The sequence below is a fragment of the Erinaceus europaeus genome, chromosome 5 (genome assembly GCF_950295315.1).
Source record: "Erinaceus europaeus chromosome 5, mEriEur2.1, whole genome shotgun sequence".
Taxonomy (NCBI): domain Eukaryota; kingdom Metazoa; phylum Chordata; class Mammalia; order Eulipotyphla; family Erinaceidae; genus Erinaceus; species Erinaceus europaeus.
In genome coordinates, this window is record NC_080166.1 from 95,997,842 (window position 1) to 96,013,249 (window position 15,408).

General features: G+C 40.5%; 1 protein-coding gene across 2 annotated transcripts in view; it reads right to left on the reverse strand.

The window, feature by feature from the left end:
* Nucleotides 1–10,147: 10,147 nt before the first annotated feature.
* Nucleotides 10,148–15,408, reverse strand: part of GPC6 (glypican 6) — a 1,360,227-nt gene continuing 1,354,966 nt past the window's right edge. For both annotated transcript variants that reach the window (XM_060191578.1, XM_007519754.3), the window contains one exon: nt 10,148–14,653. In XM_060191578.1, coding sequence (XP_060047561.1) covers nt 14,451–14,653 — 203 coding nt within the window. In that variant the 3' untranslated portion in view covers nt 10,148–14,450. The remainder of the gene's footprint in view (nt 14,654–15,408) is intronic.

Consider the following 15,408-nt stretch of genomic DNA (forward strand, 5'->3'; position numbering starts at 1 on the left):
GGAAACCAATCCTGCATTTCCTCTCAGAATAGGAGGTCATTGTGTAGGCCACTCCCTGGGCCTTTGAGGCTGATTGCCAAGGGGCCTAGACATGACCTCTTCTTTACACCTTCCCTGCAGCCCTACTCACTCCCCCACCCTCTCCCAACTAAAGGAAATAATTTGTTCAATTCTTGAATCATGTCTTCACACTGAAGCTTTTCTATACTAGCATCTTTTTATTTGGAAATGAAAAAAAAAAAAACTCTTAATAGCAGCTAGGAGAAACATTCAGAGGGAAATTCAATGTCATAGGGTTGACTCTTTCCTTCATTCATGCTCTGCAGCTGTGATTAACTCAGCCCAGACCACCCTCTGCTGTTTCCTGTTGCTTAATTAAGACGGATCTCAGAATCTTCTCCCACTTGGTTCAGGCAGATGCTAAAGAGTCTTTTCAACAATTAGAGATTAGAGCTCCCCAAGTATTCCCTTGCTGCTTTTGCTGGAGTCGAAAAGAATTTAGTGGCTGAGTACCAAGATGTGCTGACAAAAAACAGACAAACAAACAAACAAAATCTCAGTCTGGAGTGACTGAGAATTATAATAAAGTTTGTTGTGGTCCTTTATGACCTATGTCAGGTAGTAAGTGTCACAAGAAGACAGAAATTATCTTGATTTACATAGTTATTAAAAACACTAATTTATTCTTTTATATGTCTATCAGCAGGAACTATGAGATGGTGCACTCCATTTGAAAAACTAACTTCATATCCTTTGAGCAAGTTCATGGGCCAAAGGCACAGCAAATGTAATTTGAGTCTGGGGACAGAGTAACTACTGTTGCCATCTGGTCACCCATTCTTGATCTGAATTTAAACCTCTTCTGTGTTTTTAGCACTTAGAAGGTATCTTAGTTGACAACCCCATAACAGATGACTTTTAAACTATCACCTTGAAACATTTCCAAGATGGCCTCTGTCTAATAACACAATATCACATCTGGCAAGATGGTGACTACTGTCAAGCAAAATCTCTTCCTAGCATTTAGTAAGTGCTTTCTGAAGATACAGAATCAACAGCATGAGTTGGTGTTAATAGAGAGTCATTTGTCAGCTTGGGCAAGGCAGGCTTGGAGACTGGTGGGCAAGGTAGGCTCAGCAAGAAACCCATGATGAATGTATAGCAAACAGGAAACACAACCTCCCTGCGGCCCACACCTACTTCTGATGGATGGGAACCCCTGTATTTCAGCGTCTAGCTGCTTGGTGATTTCTGAACTCCACTTCTAAAGTACTTGGCATGAAATACCCTGAGCTAAACAAAGCTGGAGGAACACAGCAGCTATTGCTAGAGGGAGGCTGGTGGGGGAGGAATGGTATTTATTGTAATGACCAGGGCTTAGGAAATTGCCATATTACACAATGGGTTAATACAGGCTGAGGGTGAAGTGCAGAGCCACAGGCAGAGTTCTGGGTGAGAACTTAGAGGAAACGTCAAGTACCTTCTTTTAGCTGTCACAGATGCTCAGAATGCTCCTCACCCTCTGCTCAATGCCTGGGTAAGCAGAGAATGGTGATGAGGGTGACTCAGCCACTGGGAAAGGCATTCTCTGGCAGTGCTCTAGGTAACGGAGGCACACAGGGTGAGAAATAGGGCCAGTGTGATTATGAAGCTGTAATTCAGCAGAAAGCTTAGGTGAGCTCAGGAATAGCACAGAGCCACTGCGGTTTGTCTTGATGTCATTTAAGCCTCCAGGTGGAAGGAGCTGACACTGCTAGTCAGTATTTTGCCTTCTTTGGGGTGTAGGTCATGGGTGTGTGTGGGGAGGAGACCAATTCTCCATTATTCTACCCCATATGAATTTATGGACAGCCCACATGGCTTTATGTATGTGCTCCCAGAGCTCTGCATTCTCCCCTTCCCCCAGGCTCTGTACAGGAAACACAATTTTAAATCTTGGCAGAGGGGAAGTATACATGGAAATGAAAGGATCGCGGACAATTTTTCATGTTCTCTGCCTGCAGTGGAGTTCATGCTAGATCATTATTTTCAAAGGTGGCCTTTCTCCTCCTGTTATGCTCCTACAGAGCCAGCAGGCATTTGCTTCAGTTTATTTGGATTTTGGGGTCTTTTCAAGTAACCATGCCGTGTCCAGTTGGGGTGGTTTCAGTATCCACTTCCTGCCCCCAACTTTACTGAGATGTAGTGGGCACATGATAATGTGAGCGTGAGTATACAATGAATTATTTGATCCACCCATTTTTTTATTTTAAAGACTTTCTTTTTAAAAAATTTTATTTTCCCTTTTGTTGCCCTCGTCTTTTTATTGTTGTTATAGTTATTATTGTTGTTGTTATTGATGTCATCGTTGTTAGGACAGAGAGAAATGGAGAGAGTAGGGGAAGACAGAGAGGGGGAGAGAAAGACACCTGCAGACCTGCTTCACTGCCTGTGAAGCAACTCCCTTGCAGGTGGGCAGCCGGGGGCTCCAATCGGGATCTTTACACTGGTCCTTGCAATTTGCGCCACGTGCACTTAACCTGCTGTGCTACCGCCAGACTCCTGATCCACTCGTGTTTTACAAAATGATCACCACCTTGACGGTGGCAGAGAATATCTCCATCAGGCATCGAATGGTCACTTCTTGTACTGTAGTATGAAAATTTAAGATCTACTCTCTTGGGAACTTTTAAAGTATATAGTAGGGTGGAGTGAACGCTAGTTCCATTCTGTGCATTGAACCCAGAGTTTCTCCATCCTATCAGGGAAAATTTGTGCCGTTAGACCAACATTTTTTTATTTCTTTTACCCCTCTGGCGCTTTTAGCTACCTGTTTCTTTGATTTTGGCTTTTCTAGAGTTTACATATAAATGTTACCCTATATGAGTGGTCTCTTTATTTATTTTTTATTTATTTATACAATAATCTCTCTTACTTAGCACTACATGTCTCCTATCCATGCTGTTGTAAATGCTAGGGTCCCTTTCTTTCTTCTGGTTGAAATATCCATATATAACTTTATATAAATGTCACATCTTCATTATGCGTGAGTCTTTTGACAAGTCACTCAGGCTTTTTCTGTATGTTGGCTAGTGTGAATGATAATCACAGCTTCTTTTTACCTGATGATTTTTAACTATATAGAACCCTGGTGATTCATTTATGTGTGCCTCTGTCTCTTCATTTTTTAAATTAGGATGATAATAATAATGCTATTTTATATGATATTTTATTTCTAAGCTAAAATAAGTTATTATGTGGAAAACTTATTGGTACTTCTTGAGTTGTGCTTTCTTAGTAGGTATTAGTATTTTCTTCTTGGAGATAGAGTAGGCTTTGAGCAGTTTTATAGCTCCCCAAATATATAATGTAAATGTATGAATTGAATTGAGATCACTGACTAAATTTTGCAAGTCTTGCATAAGTTCTTGCAGAAACTTCCATCTTTATTCTGTAAATAATACAACCTTACAAATAAACATCCAATTGATGTTTAAGAATATCTTTTGAAGGGGTAGCTGAGTTAATCAGAGAGAAAATTCCTTTCTGTCATTGACTTTCAATCTGACAAGTATCTTTTTATAGGTTGGGCATCAGTAGGGGGCATTATCTATGCCATTCTTCATTTTCTTTGAAGTACACTTCCCCAGATGTTAAGAGGAGGAGCTCTGTTTCCTTAACTCAGTGCTGGAATGAATTGGAAAGTATCATGAGTAATTTATTAGAAGTAAGGATGTAATTTTATAAGTGACTATATGGAGCATGGAGAAGGTTGCATTTAATGTATAGGCAAGTATTGGTACCATTTGGTGTGAACATGGTATTTCTCGCTTGCTGGAGTGGTATGGGACTGCTATAATGGGCAAATGAAGAAAACATGCCTCGAATCGAATCACCTTTTCTCAGCAGCAGGGGTGGAGCTAACATGCAACTTCAGTGGAGTAACAATTGCCAGTGGTGTTGTCTTCTGATAGATGTACTCAGATTGCTGAAAAGCAGCAGGGGCAGGTCAGGTGAGATCGAATTCCAAGCGTTGGTCTATTTGGAAGAATAACTAGTGTTTAGAACTGGGCCTTTGCCGATTGAAATTAGATAGAATGCTTGGCAATGTCACAGCTGTTTTTGAAGTCTTGATTTTGATTGCAGATTCTTGCCATTACAAGCTGGCAGAGTAGGCTTCAATAGGGCAAACAGCTGTGAATAGCATTATTCAATACTTCTGTGGCTGGGTGTGCATTTTGAAAAATTATAAGGTGTCAGGTACATTGGCATAGAAAGTGATTTTGTGAGTAGCCATTATTCACACCTAGTATGACCATATAATTTATCATTCGAACCAGAACCACTGTGCAGAGCAAAAGAGATCCTGTTAATAATGATACTGGGACAACCAATACAACTGGAACTGTTTCCAGCAATTTGAGAAAAGGGGCTTCGTATTCACACCTGTGGTCATTTATTCCTTCAACGTGCCATTGTTTATCTGTGGTGTTTCCTCCCCTTTCCCCCTCTTCCCTCTTCCTTTTAACAAATTCTCTTTCCGCAGCACCCTTTGCTTCTTTTTCTTTAAAATTTATTGGTGATTTAACAGTTATTCCAAGATTATGTTAGGGATAGAATTTTATGCCACCCTCATCACCAAAGTTCTATAACCACTTTAGTTCTCCCAAGGTTATAGTTATGGGTTGAATACATATATATTTTTTCCCTTTCTTCAAGTTCATCTGTTTCAATTTTCTTTTTTTTAGCATACTTATTTATTCCCTTTTGTTGTCCTTGTTTTATTGTTGTAGTTATGATTAGTGTCGTTGTTGGATAGGACAGAGAGAAATGGAGAGAGGAGGGGAAGACAGAGAGGGGGAGAGAAAGATAGACACCTGCAGACCTGCTTCACCACCTGTGAAGTGACTCCCTTAAAGGTGGGGAGCCGGGGCTAGAACTGGGATCCTTATGCCGGTCCTTGCGCTTTGCGCCACGTGCGCTTAACCTGCTGCGCCACCGCCCAATTCCCCTGTTTCAGTTTTCTGTACTCCACTTATTAGTGAAATCATCCCATAGTTGTCTTTCCTTTTTCCTCTTCCCTTTCAGGTAAGAGAAATAATGTCTGACTTTCTCGAGTATTTTCCAGAATCTCTTATTTCTCAGTGATGTTGCAAAAACAAAGGTCCAATGTCACAAAAGTTCTGGGTCCCACTGGAACTTGGGCTCAGAGCCCTCTGGTCATCTTCCCCTAACATTTCCCTCTCTGGGAGTATGCACCAAAATTCTTATTGATGTGCAGAAGGAAGGACTTCTGGCTTCTGAAATTTCTTCTCTGTTGGACATAGACATTGGCCAGTCGATCCATACCCTAAGCTTGTTTCTATCTTTCCCCAGTGGAGTAGGGTTCTGGAGAGGTGAAGTTCTGGGGTGTTTTTTTTTTTTTTTAATGTTGGTAATCTTTTCTTTCTTTTTTGTTTTTGTATCTTTATTTATTTATTGTATAGAGACAGCCAGAAATCGGGAGGGAAGGGGGTGATAGAGAGGGAGAAAGACAGAGACACTTGCAGCACTGCTTTACCACTGGCAAAGCTTTCCCCCTGCAGGTGAGGACCGGGGGCTCGAACCTGGGTCCTTGCACACTGCAACATGTGCACTCAACCAGGTGTGCCACATGGGACAAGTTCTTTGCTTCTTTCTTTAGTCCCATACTTGGTGGACATCTCTATCATACTGTTCACAACAGTTAACCTGGATTTCTTGGAAAATTCTTGGATATTCTTTTTTTTTAATTTTTATTTATTTATGAATTTATTAATTATTTTTTTGAGAGAGATGTAGAGAGACACACACACACACACACAGAGAAGCACCAGAGCACTGCTTAGCTCTGGTTTATGGTGGTGCAGGGGATTGAACCTGGGATTTAGGAGCCTCAGGCATGAGAATCTGTTTGCATAACCATTATGCTGTCTCCCCTGCCCAATTACTGATATTCTTATCTGTTCACTTTGTGATACAAATTACAAAAAATTACCAGCAGAGTAAGTTCTAACTGTGCAGCACAGATATGTTAACAAAATGCACATTATGTTGCAGCTAATCTCTAGAATGCTTGCATTGTCCAAAGCATTGAATCCCTTTCCTTTCTTTTCTGCCACCCACTATTCTACTACTTTTAAGAATCTGACAACTTTAGATATACCAGATAAGGGGCTGGGTGGTGGCGTACCTGGTTAGGTGCATGTATTACAATGCACAAGGAACAAGGTTCAAGCTCCTGGTACCCACCTGCAGGGGAAAAGCTTCACAAGTGGTGAAGCAGAGCTGTAGCACTCTCTCTCTCTCTCTCTCTCTCTCTCTCTCTCTCCTTTCTCTAACTGTCCCTTTTAGATTTCCTCTGTTCTATTAAATAAAATAAAAAAAATAAAAAAAATAGATATACCAGATAAGGGCAACCATGTATTGGTTGTCTTTCTTGGTTGGTTTATGTTACTTTGTGAAATACCTTCAAGGCTTATCCATCCTGTAGCATATGGCACAGCTGCCATCTTGTTAAAGCTGAGGTGTATTCCTTTGCATATCTGTATCACATTTTCTTTATTGATTCATTTGTTGTTGGGGCACTGAAGTTGTTTTTACCTCTTGGCTATTGTGAATAATGGTGTAATGAACATGAGAGGCCTAACATCTCACCACAACCCTGTTTTTGATATTTTTGGATATAGATCCTGAAATGGCATTGCTGGATAATGTGGTTTTTTCCCATGTTTAAGCTATTTGAGGAACTTGAAAACTGCTTCTGATAGTGACTTGATTTCTTTGCATTCTCACAACAGTGAGAACTGCTCTGCATCTTCACCAATGTTTGCTATTTATTTTTATAGTAGCCATCCTACTTGGTACAAGGCGATATTTCCTTGTGAGTTAATTTTCATTTCCTTGATGCTGGTCAGTGATGTTAAGTCTGAAAATATGCTTTTGAGCCATACTTTTTGGCTTCTTTTTAATTAAATGCCAATTCTCTGTTGTTTGGTTGTCTGTTGTGCTACCATTGATGCTACCTTCTTGGCTAACAAGCTTTAAGTAAAGTGGTTGAAGTTTCTTTGGCTTAATATAATTTGGGGACATAATGGTTTTCCACATTCAGGGATTTGGTATCTGCTTATCTAAAGTGTGTGATTCAGGAACAGAGACCAATCTGAAAACAATTGGGGTGTCTTTCTTTTTCTTTGTTTTTCTTTTTAATTAAAAAAAATTATCTTGATTTTGTTTAACAGAAGCAGTCAGAAATCAAGAGGGAAGGAGGTGATAGAGAGGGAGAGAGGCAGAAAGACACCTGCAACACTACTTCACCACTTGCAAAGCTTTGTCCCTGCAAGTGGGGGCCAGGAACTTGAACCCAGATCCTTGTGCACTGTAATATGTGGGCTCAACCAGGTGTGTCACTACCTGGCCCCAAAGGGGTGTCTTTCTATCACATTTGACCTGGAGGATTTTGTTGCTGGGTTCCAGATGACTGATTCTGTACCAGCTCTTTAAATTAGTGAAAGATTGACAGGATTCAGCTGACTTGCATTAAAGTCCTTAATATTTGGGTGAGCTAGGGGAAGAGAGAGAGAGAGAAAGGATGGGAAAAGGATGAGATAAATATAGGAAGGATGCCTGTAATGTATGGAGTGTAGTTTCTGTGTCTAATTCATTGTGGTGTGCAGATGATTTTAAAAAAATAAGGAAAATAAAAAGTTCCAGTTTGTTAAAATATTTTATGCAAACATGAAACCTTTTATATCAAGAAAAAGAAGCTGTGGGTGGGGTAGATAGCATAGTGGTTATACAAAGAGATTGTCATGCCTAAGGCTCTGAAGTCCAACGTTCAATCCCCCCCGCCCCACCAACAGAAGCCAGAGCTGATCAGTGCTCTGGTATTTCTCTGTGTCCTCTCTCTGCATCTCTCTCAAGAATAAAATAAATAAAATACTTAAAAAAAAAAGAAAAAGAAGCTGAATCTTATTTTGTTTTTAGATAAACTATTTCCAAACCCCATCTTCATCTACTTTTCTGGCTAAAGAGAACCTACCTAAGAGTGTCCAAACCTCTAATCCACAAGCCCAATTCTCATGGGTTAGGAGGGCAATGACTCTTGCTTTTTAATCAGGCATGAGGTAAAGTTCAACAATAAAAGGGGCTTTAACTCCATGAAGAAGAAAGGCAAAAAAGTGCTGAACATTCTGGTCTACATTTAGGAGAAACCCATCATGGGGCTTTAATCTTCAGGGCCCTAAGTCACTCTTCCCTTTCATTTTGAAAATCCACAGGAGTTTGTTTTTATTGAAGAGAAGACAGCTCTATTCAAACATTCCTGAACTTGTCCTGATTCCAAGGTGCTAGCCTTCTTCCCCTTTCTCTCCTGACTTGAGCTCTCATGGGGTAAATTATTCATTTTCTGACTTTGCTTTTATACTCCAGGGGTTGCAAAGGATGGGAGTACCTTAAGCAGGCTACACAGAAAGGCACTGAATTCCTCTTGGGTTTGTTGTGCGCTCCATCCATTTCTGAGTCAACAAAATGTGTTTGGCTATGCTTATATCAGCAAATATATGTCTGTGGAATGGAGACACATCTAAATGGATTGTGAATGTCTATTTCCACACCTGTGGTCACATTTTCCTGGCTCTCAAGGCACAAAATGACACCTGGTACTTAATTACCATTGTTTTGCAGGTTGACATCTTAAAAGTGACTGTCATCTTTGATGTGTATATTTTAACTCTTAGCTCATTTATCCCAAAAGCAAACTGAACTTAGTATTGTTGTTTCCCTGAGAAAATGTTTGCAGCATGTTGTAATTTCCCCCTAAACTGTTTGTATGCTTTTCCTTTTCACTAAACTGATCTGTTTATTTCCAAGTAAAGCTAGTATATTCTAATTTTGTAGATGGGATTACCTCAAAGTTCTTCAATTCTCTAGTTGAATTCACATTTTTAAAAAAAATTCTTTTTTCTTTTTTAAAAATTTTTCTTTCTTCCCCTTTTGTTGACATTGTTGTTTTACTGTTGTTGTAGTTATTGTTATTATTGATGTCCTGGTCATTGTTGGATAGGACAGAGAGAAATCGAGAGAGGAGGGGAAGACAGAGAGGGAGAGAGAAAGACAGATACATGCAGACCTGCTTCACCACCTGTGAAGAGACCCGCCCCCCCCTTGCTGGTGGGGAGCTGAGGTCTCAAACCGGGATCCTTAGGCCTGTCTTTGCACTTTGCGCCATGTGCGCTTAACCCATTGCGCTACCGCCGCCCCCCCCCCCCCAGTTCATGTTTTTCAATAGAAACCAAAATAGGAATGGTGTGAGCTAAATGATAATATTGCTCACAGTTAAACATTGTATAATGATAACTGTATTCAAATGGGTCTCTCTAGTTAAAAGCAACTGCTTGTAATAAGCAATGTATTTGTAATAATGATGGTTAACTGTAGTCATGTACGAATGATTTCCAACTGATGTTCTTGACAACCTGTGATACAGAACCTAGAGTGAGTTTAGTACAGAGGAGGGATTTAGTAAATATTAAATGGATCTTTAGCTTGCTATGCAAAATGTCTTGAATGTCTCAGAGCATGGACATTTCCAGAAATATAAAATCAGTGCAATCTATGAATCTGAAAATTGTTAGATCTTGGGGGCCGGGTGGTGGTGCACCTGGTTGAGTGCATATATTACAGTGCGCAAGGACAGGGGTTCGAGCCCCCGGTCCCCACCTGCAGGGGAAAGCTTTGCGAGTGGTGAAGCAGTGCTGCAGGCGTCTCTCTGTCTCTCTCCCTATCACCCCCTTCCCTCTTGATTTCTGGTTGTCCTTATCCAATAAATGAAGATTAAAAAATATATAATAAAAAAAGGAAATTGTTAGATCTTTCACTATCACCTTATTTTTATGACTTCATTAACATATAGGCCACAAGAGGAAACAATACAATAAGAGATTGTATCTTCTATAAACATTTAGAAAGCTCTGGGTAGTCTTAAAGCCATGAATATTCATCAAATGCCAAGTGTATTTCTGTGTGCAATAATTTTTTTTTTCCTTTCATGTTATAGCTTGTATAAAGTCTTCAAAGAAGGGATAAACAAACCCTCCAAATTCTGAGATTTTGGCTGACAATAATTAAGAAAATGCAGAAAGGGCACTAGTAGATTTTTTTAAAACTATTTTTAATACAAGATTAATAGCAATTTTCTATCCAAATCAGAAATGAAAAAAAAACTTAACCCAAATAATATTCATTTGACAGTCACAAAAATTTTCAGGTTTGATTGGTGCACACATCTGTCCTTCACATATATTATGCATCTGCACAACTGAGGCCTCACCATTATGCCAACCGTAGCTGTCTTTTCATGGAAGTACCTCGTTACAAGGCAATGTCATAGGTTCCAGTAGCTATTCCAACTCTGAGTGAGGTTCAAATACTCCCATGCTAAGCTGAGTCCCATGCTGTTACAGCAAGGCTCCAGAATGCATACAAAATCAATATCCCGCTTGTATAACTTGGCCTAGAACTAAACACTGGCTAATGTCTCCACCAAGGAGGAACACACATTGCAAATGTTGACATTGCAAATGCCACAGTCTCCTTTACTCTGCCATCGGCAAAGGTCACCTGCCCCTCAACCCTTTTATTTCTTTCTTTCTTTCTTTTTTTTTTTTTTTAAAGTTACAAGTCAGGTCAGTTAATGACAATAAGTAGATGGTGAATTGTAAGTTCTTCAAGTTTGGCATGAATCAGATCTTGCATTGGCCACCATGCCCACCTTTCATCCAAACACCCTACAATTCACCTTGCAGAGAGAAGTCATAAAGGAATCCCAACTCAAGAATTTGCAAAGTCTTATTCCTCCCTACCCCCCTACCTCTGGTAGTGGTAGGGGGACTTTATCTGGCGTTCAGAGTGTAGCCAAAAACATGGGTATAATGAGTAAAGAATTAAAGTAGGCTAATGTCTACAGCAGGGAATATAAATTAAATAACATGATTCTACAGCCAATAATATTTTCAATGTATTTGATTTATAGAATGTTAGTTACAATTACTATTGCTTGCCCGGTGGATAATAGTGATTTTTTTAAGTGTTGACAAAACAGTATTTTCTCCCCCCTTACAGAGAAAACAGGTAAAATAAGCTACTTATTTGGATAAGTCTCTGTAAGGAAATCAGATTGCTCCTCTAGTGTTGTTGTACTTGCCTATAGCCAAAGTAGGGTTTTAACCTTCAGTAGAATGACAGAAGGTTGTCATGGTGGTTCCTGATTCAAAAGCAGAAGGAGTGCTCTCATTCCTGAATTTGCAAGTCCTCTTCTCTGCTAAAGACATTAGCCTCTGTTGAGCTTTTGCTCCAACACATACAAAGTATAATATACACCAATTACAGACGTGTATTTCTGTTAGAAAAATACATATTATAACTAAAGAACATGTAAATAGAGGCACTTCAATAAGCTAAGTGTTTGCAGTTGTGAGCATCACCCGACAATGTCTAGTGTCTTGAGTTCAGTGTTGGGAGCAGAGGTTCAGATGGGATTCTAGAACTTTGGGGACATCAAAACACAGAGGAGAGCAGGTCAAGAAAAATCTATGAACATCACTATTCCCACCCCAGTCACTATGCTGAAAGGAAATCAAACTGGAGGTGGTGGTGATGGGGGGGGGGGAGTACAAAGTAGTTACTGAAATATTGAGAAAAGAAAAAAGGGTGTAAGTATTGATAGAAGAAACTCATTCCCTAGGGGGCACAATAAAAAAAGTTCCTGTTAAACTACTGGCAAAAGCAGATGAGCTAGTAGGTGATGATAAAAACCAGGAAGTACAATTTGAATACTATCTTGGCCACCTTCATGCGGGCAAGGGCTATTGTGGCATCTTCCATTATTAGGCATTCCAGCTCTCTGCCTGGCTCCTATGAATCACTGTGTCTCTTCAGTACAAATGATAGTGAAAACGATGGTGAAACAACCAAAGCAGGTGTGGATACAGCATCTCTGTGCTTAGTGTACACAGAACTGGGGCTGACATTCATTCATCTACTGTGTATTCTTACACAGTCACAGACCCTGATGGGAGGAGAGGGAGATGAGTAAACGCACAGGGAAAAGAAGGCTTTCTGTTTCTATAAAAGACCAATGCAGAGACCAACTGAAAAAAGGAAAGACTTGAAGTTTAAAGCCACACAACAAAGTTTTCCTCATGTATTCTGGGAAATCCAGGTTGATTCAATGTGCATTGCACAATCACTGTTGGAGAAAGACAATACTGACATGTCTGAACAATGAATGAGCCACCAAGTGATTGGTCCCTCATAGAGGTGGGTCCTGTGACAGGAAGCCTAACTCCGGCAGTGAGACGGAGGATGTTCTAGAAGGCTGCAATGCTGACCTAGAGGAAGTGTGAACTTCATAAAGCTTTCAACGAAAGAGATGCCACAGAGTCTCTCAGAATCTTATGTTTCATCTTTCCTTCAGCATAAAATAGCGACAGGCGGCTTCTAAATACTTTTCAGTTTTGCAAAAGTGCCCCAGTACACTTAATACTATCATGCTGTAGGTGTTCTACTTAAAGGTGAGGACTAAATCAATAACTAATTATAATTTTGATGAGTGCAGAAATAGAAAAATACCATCTACGTGCCATTACTGTCAACGGGTTAATTAAAAATGTGACTGGCATACTATGATGTCTTGAAATCTTATCTTCCCCAACCCTAGATGTAGCCTCCAAACCAGGAAACACACGGAGAGTCAACAATATTCCTAAAGGCCCAGTTTTTTTTCCAGCACTGGGTCGGGCTTTGGCACACCTGTGTGTGTGTGTGTGTGTGTGTGGGGGGGGGGTTGTCAGACTATGACTCTGGGTGGCTCCCCACCCGCCTACAGTAGGACATTTCTCTGTGCACTAAGCAGGAAGCCCATGAAAACAATGGTTTTGTATGGATAACACAGTCTTGACCCACTTGAGTCTTCTACCCACAGCTAGAGTCCTGCTGTCCGCCCACCGCTATCCGCAGGAGCTCTGCACAGCCTGGAGTGTGCAAGATAAAACCTGCTCATGCGCAAAGGGTGTGCCCTGGCAAACTGGTAATAAATGGACAGTTAGATATGTAAAAAGTTTTCTGTCTTGATGCTTGGTGCTCACAGATCACATGAGGAATCCCGTCTCTGAGCAGCACAAAACAAGAAGAGCTGGTTGACAAAACATTTTTTTCATTACAAAGGTGTGTCAACCCTGAGCTTGGAATTAAGAAGTTAAAATCTGTGATTCTTTATATATATATATAGATATAAAAATAGATGATCATACTAAGACTAAAAAAGTGAAAGAAATCTCCATGTCAATACTCTCTCTATACATATTGTTTTTGTCTTTCTGTTGTTGTGAGTTATTTTGTAAGAGAATGCCCTTGGGATGCCGGGACCAATGGACACAAAGCACATTGTTGAAAATAAAAACCCATGTGTGCATCTGCTCATCAGTTCATGAAAGGAACTCTTGGTCGGGGATAGGGGTAGAAACCTCTGATTCATGTCAAATCTGTTGTGAAAGCAAAGTGATTGTACCACTGGAAAAAGATTTCCAATGCAGATCCTTCAGGAGAATAAACTGATGGGTTCCAGTAGTAACTGAAGAGGAAGGCAAAAAGAGCAACAAACCCAAATCTGTGCCAATTGGATCCAGTGGCCAGACATAAAACTAAGGAAAACAGTGCCACTGTGAGAAAGACAATGAGGCTGTAGTAGTTTTTGCTCTCCTAATCAAGATGGGACTCTCAATTTGGTATCGGTACTTCCAAATCAGTTTGGTATTGGGTGATTAGAGTGCAAGACAAGTTATTTTCACTCCATTATATATATATATATATATATATATATATATATATATATATATATATTTTTTTTTTTTTTAAAAAAGAAACACGTTTTCTCCCCATAAGCGTTTGTAAACCTGATTTGTTACAGAAAAGCTTACACCGGGAGTTGCTGGCAATACTGAACTTACTGTCCTCTCAATTTGATTCTTTGATTCTTTGTTCTTGGGGTTTGGCCCGATTTTTTGAGGAAACATGATTTTCTTCCTACCCCCCCCCCTTTTTTTAATGGGAAGGAAAAAAAATACTCACAACATGAGATTCCTTTACTTCTGCAGCATAATAGCAAATGAAGGTAAGAATATCTCCTGGTAAGAAAGATCTGAGTAAGAATTCTCTAGAATAAACAACCCCCCCACGCCCCCCACAGAGAGCTGAAGAAAGAGGAAGCAGTTCAGTCTGGCACCCGGTACTCTTTGGGAAAACAAAAAGGGAGGCAGAGCGCAGTACTGCCCTCTTCTCATAGAAAAACTGTCCGTGTGGGGCATTGCCCATTGTCCAAGTGTGTAAGAAAAGAAGTGAGTTGGCTGTTCAAAGAGGGAAAATGCAGTTTCACGGGAGGAACCAGAAACCCAGGATTATCTGCACAGTCTCTGCAGGGCCAGGACCAGGCAGATGAGGGCGCCCGAGAGCAGGGAGTGGCTCAGCGGGGCTGCAGAGGAATCCACTTCTCTCCGATCAGGGTCCGCTGCAGGTGCTTCTGTGGTGACAAACTCAAACTCTGTGGGACACACGTCATCCATGCAGCCGCTGCCGCTCCCAGATCCACTGGATTCATCGCCTGGTGGGTGACAGACAGACAGACAGACAGATAAGGTCGTTAGACCACCGCCTGGAAAGAGAGCAGTGGGATAGTCATCTCCCACGTGAGGGTCAGTCACTCAACCCAGCTCAACAAGGTTGAGGGACTGTCAGAAACACAGAATTAATTGACGTCCAGAGTCACTCCAACCTGTGGACAGGGGAAAAGAGCAGATTCAGAGGGAGGCCATGGTATTTCTTCTTTGGCCAATAATACTGAAATTAATTTCTTCTTCTTCCTCTTCCTCTTCCTCTTCCTCTTCTTCTTCTTCTTCTTCTTCTTCTTCTTCTTCTGCTTCTCCTTCTTCTTTTTCTTCTTCTTCTTTTTAAGAAAAAAAAATCTATCCCTTGCTTGTATTTTTTAGACCCAAGAGTCAATGTTCTCCACAGATAATGTGGTTTTCTTTCTTTTTTGCCTCTAGAATTATCGCTGGGGCTTGGTGGCAGCACAACCAATCCACTGCCCTTGGTGGCCACTGAACAGGGTACATTGAGTGAGCACGGTACTCTTTAGTAAACGCCTCTGAAAACTATGTATCTAAAATATATAAAATGCAATGCTGTTTAAAAACATAAAGACTTTATACTCCTCAAAATGCAAGGGTGAGCAAAAAAGAAAAGAAAAAGAGGTGGTACAATGGCTTAAGCACACATATCACCGTGCACAAGGACCTAGGTTTGAGTCCCTGTTCTCCACTTGCAGGGGGAAAGCTCTGAGAGTAGTTAAGCAGTGCT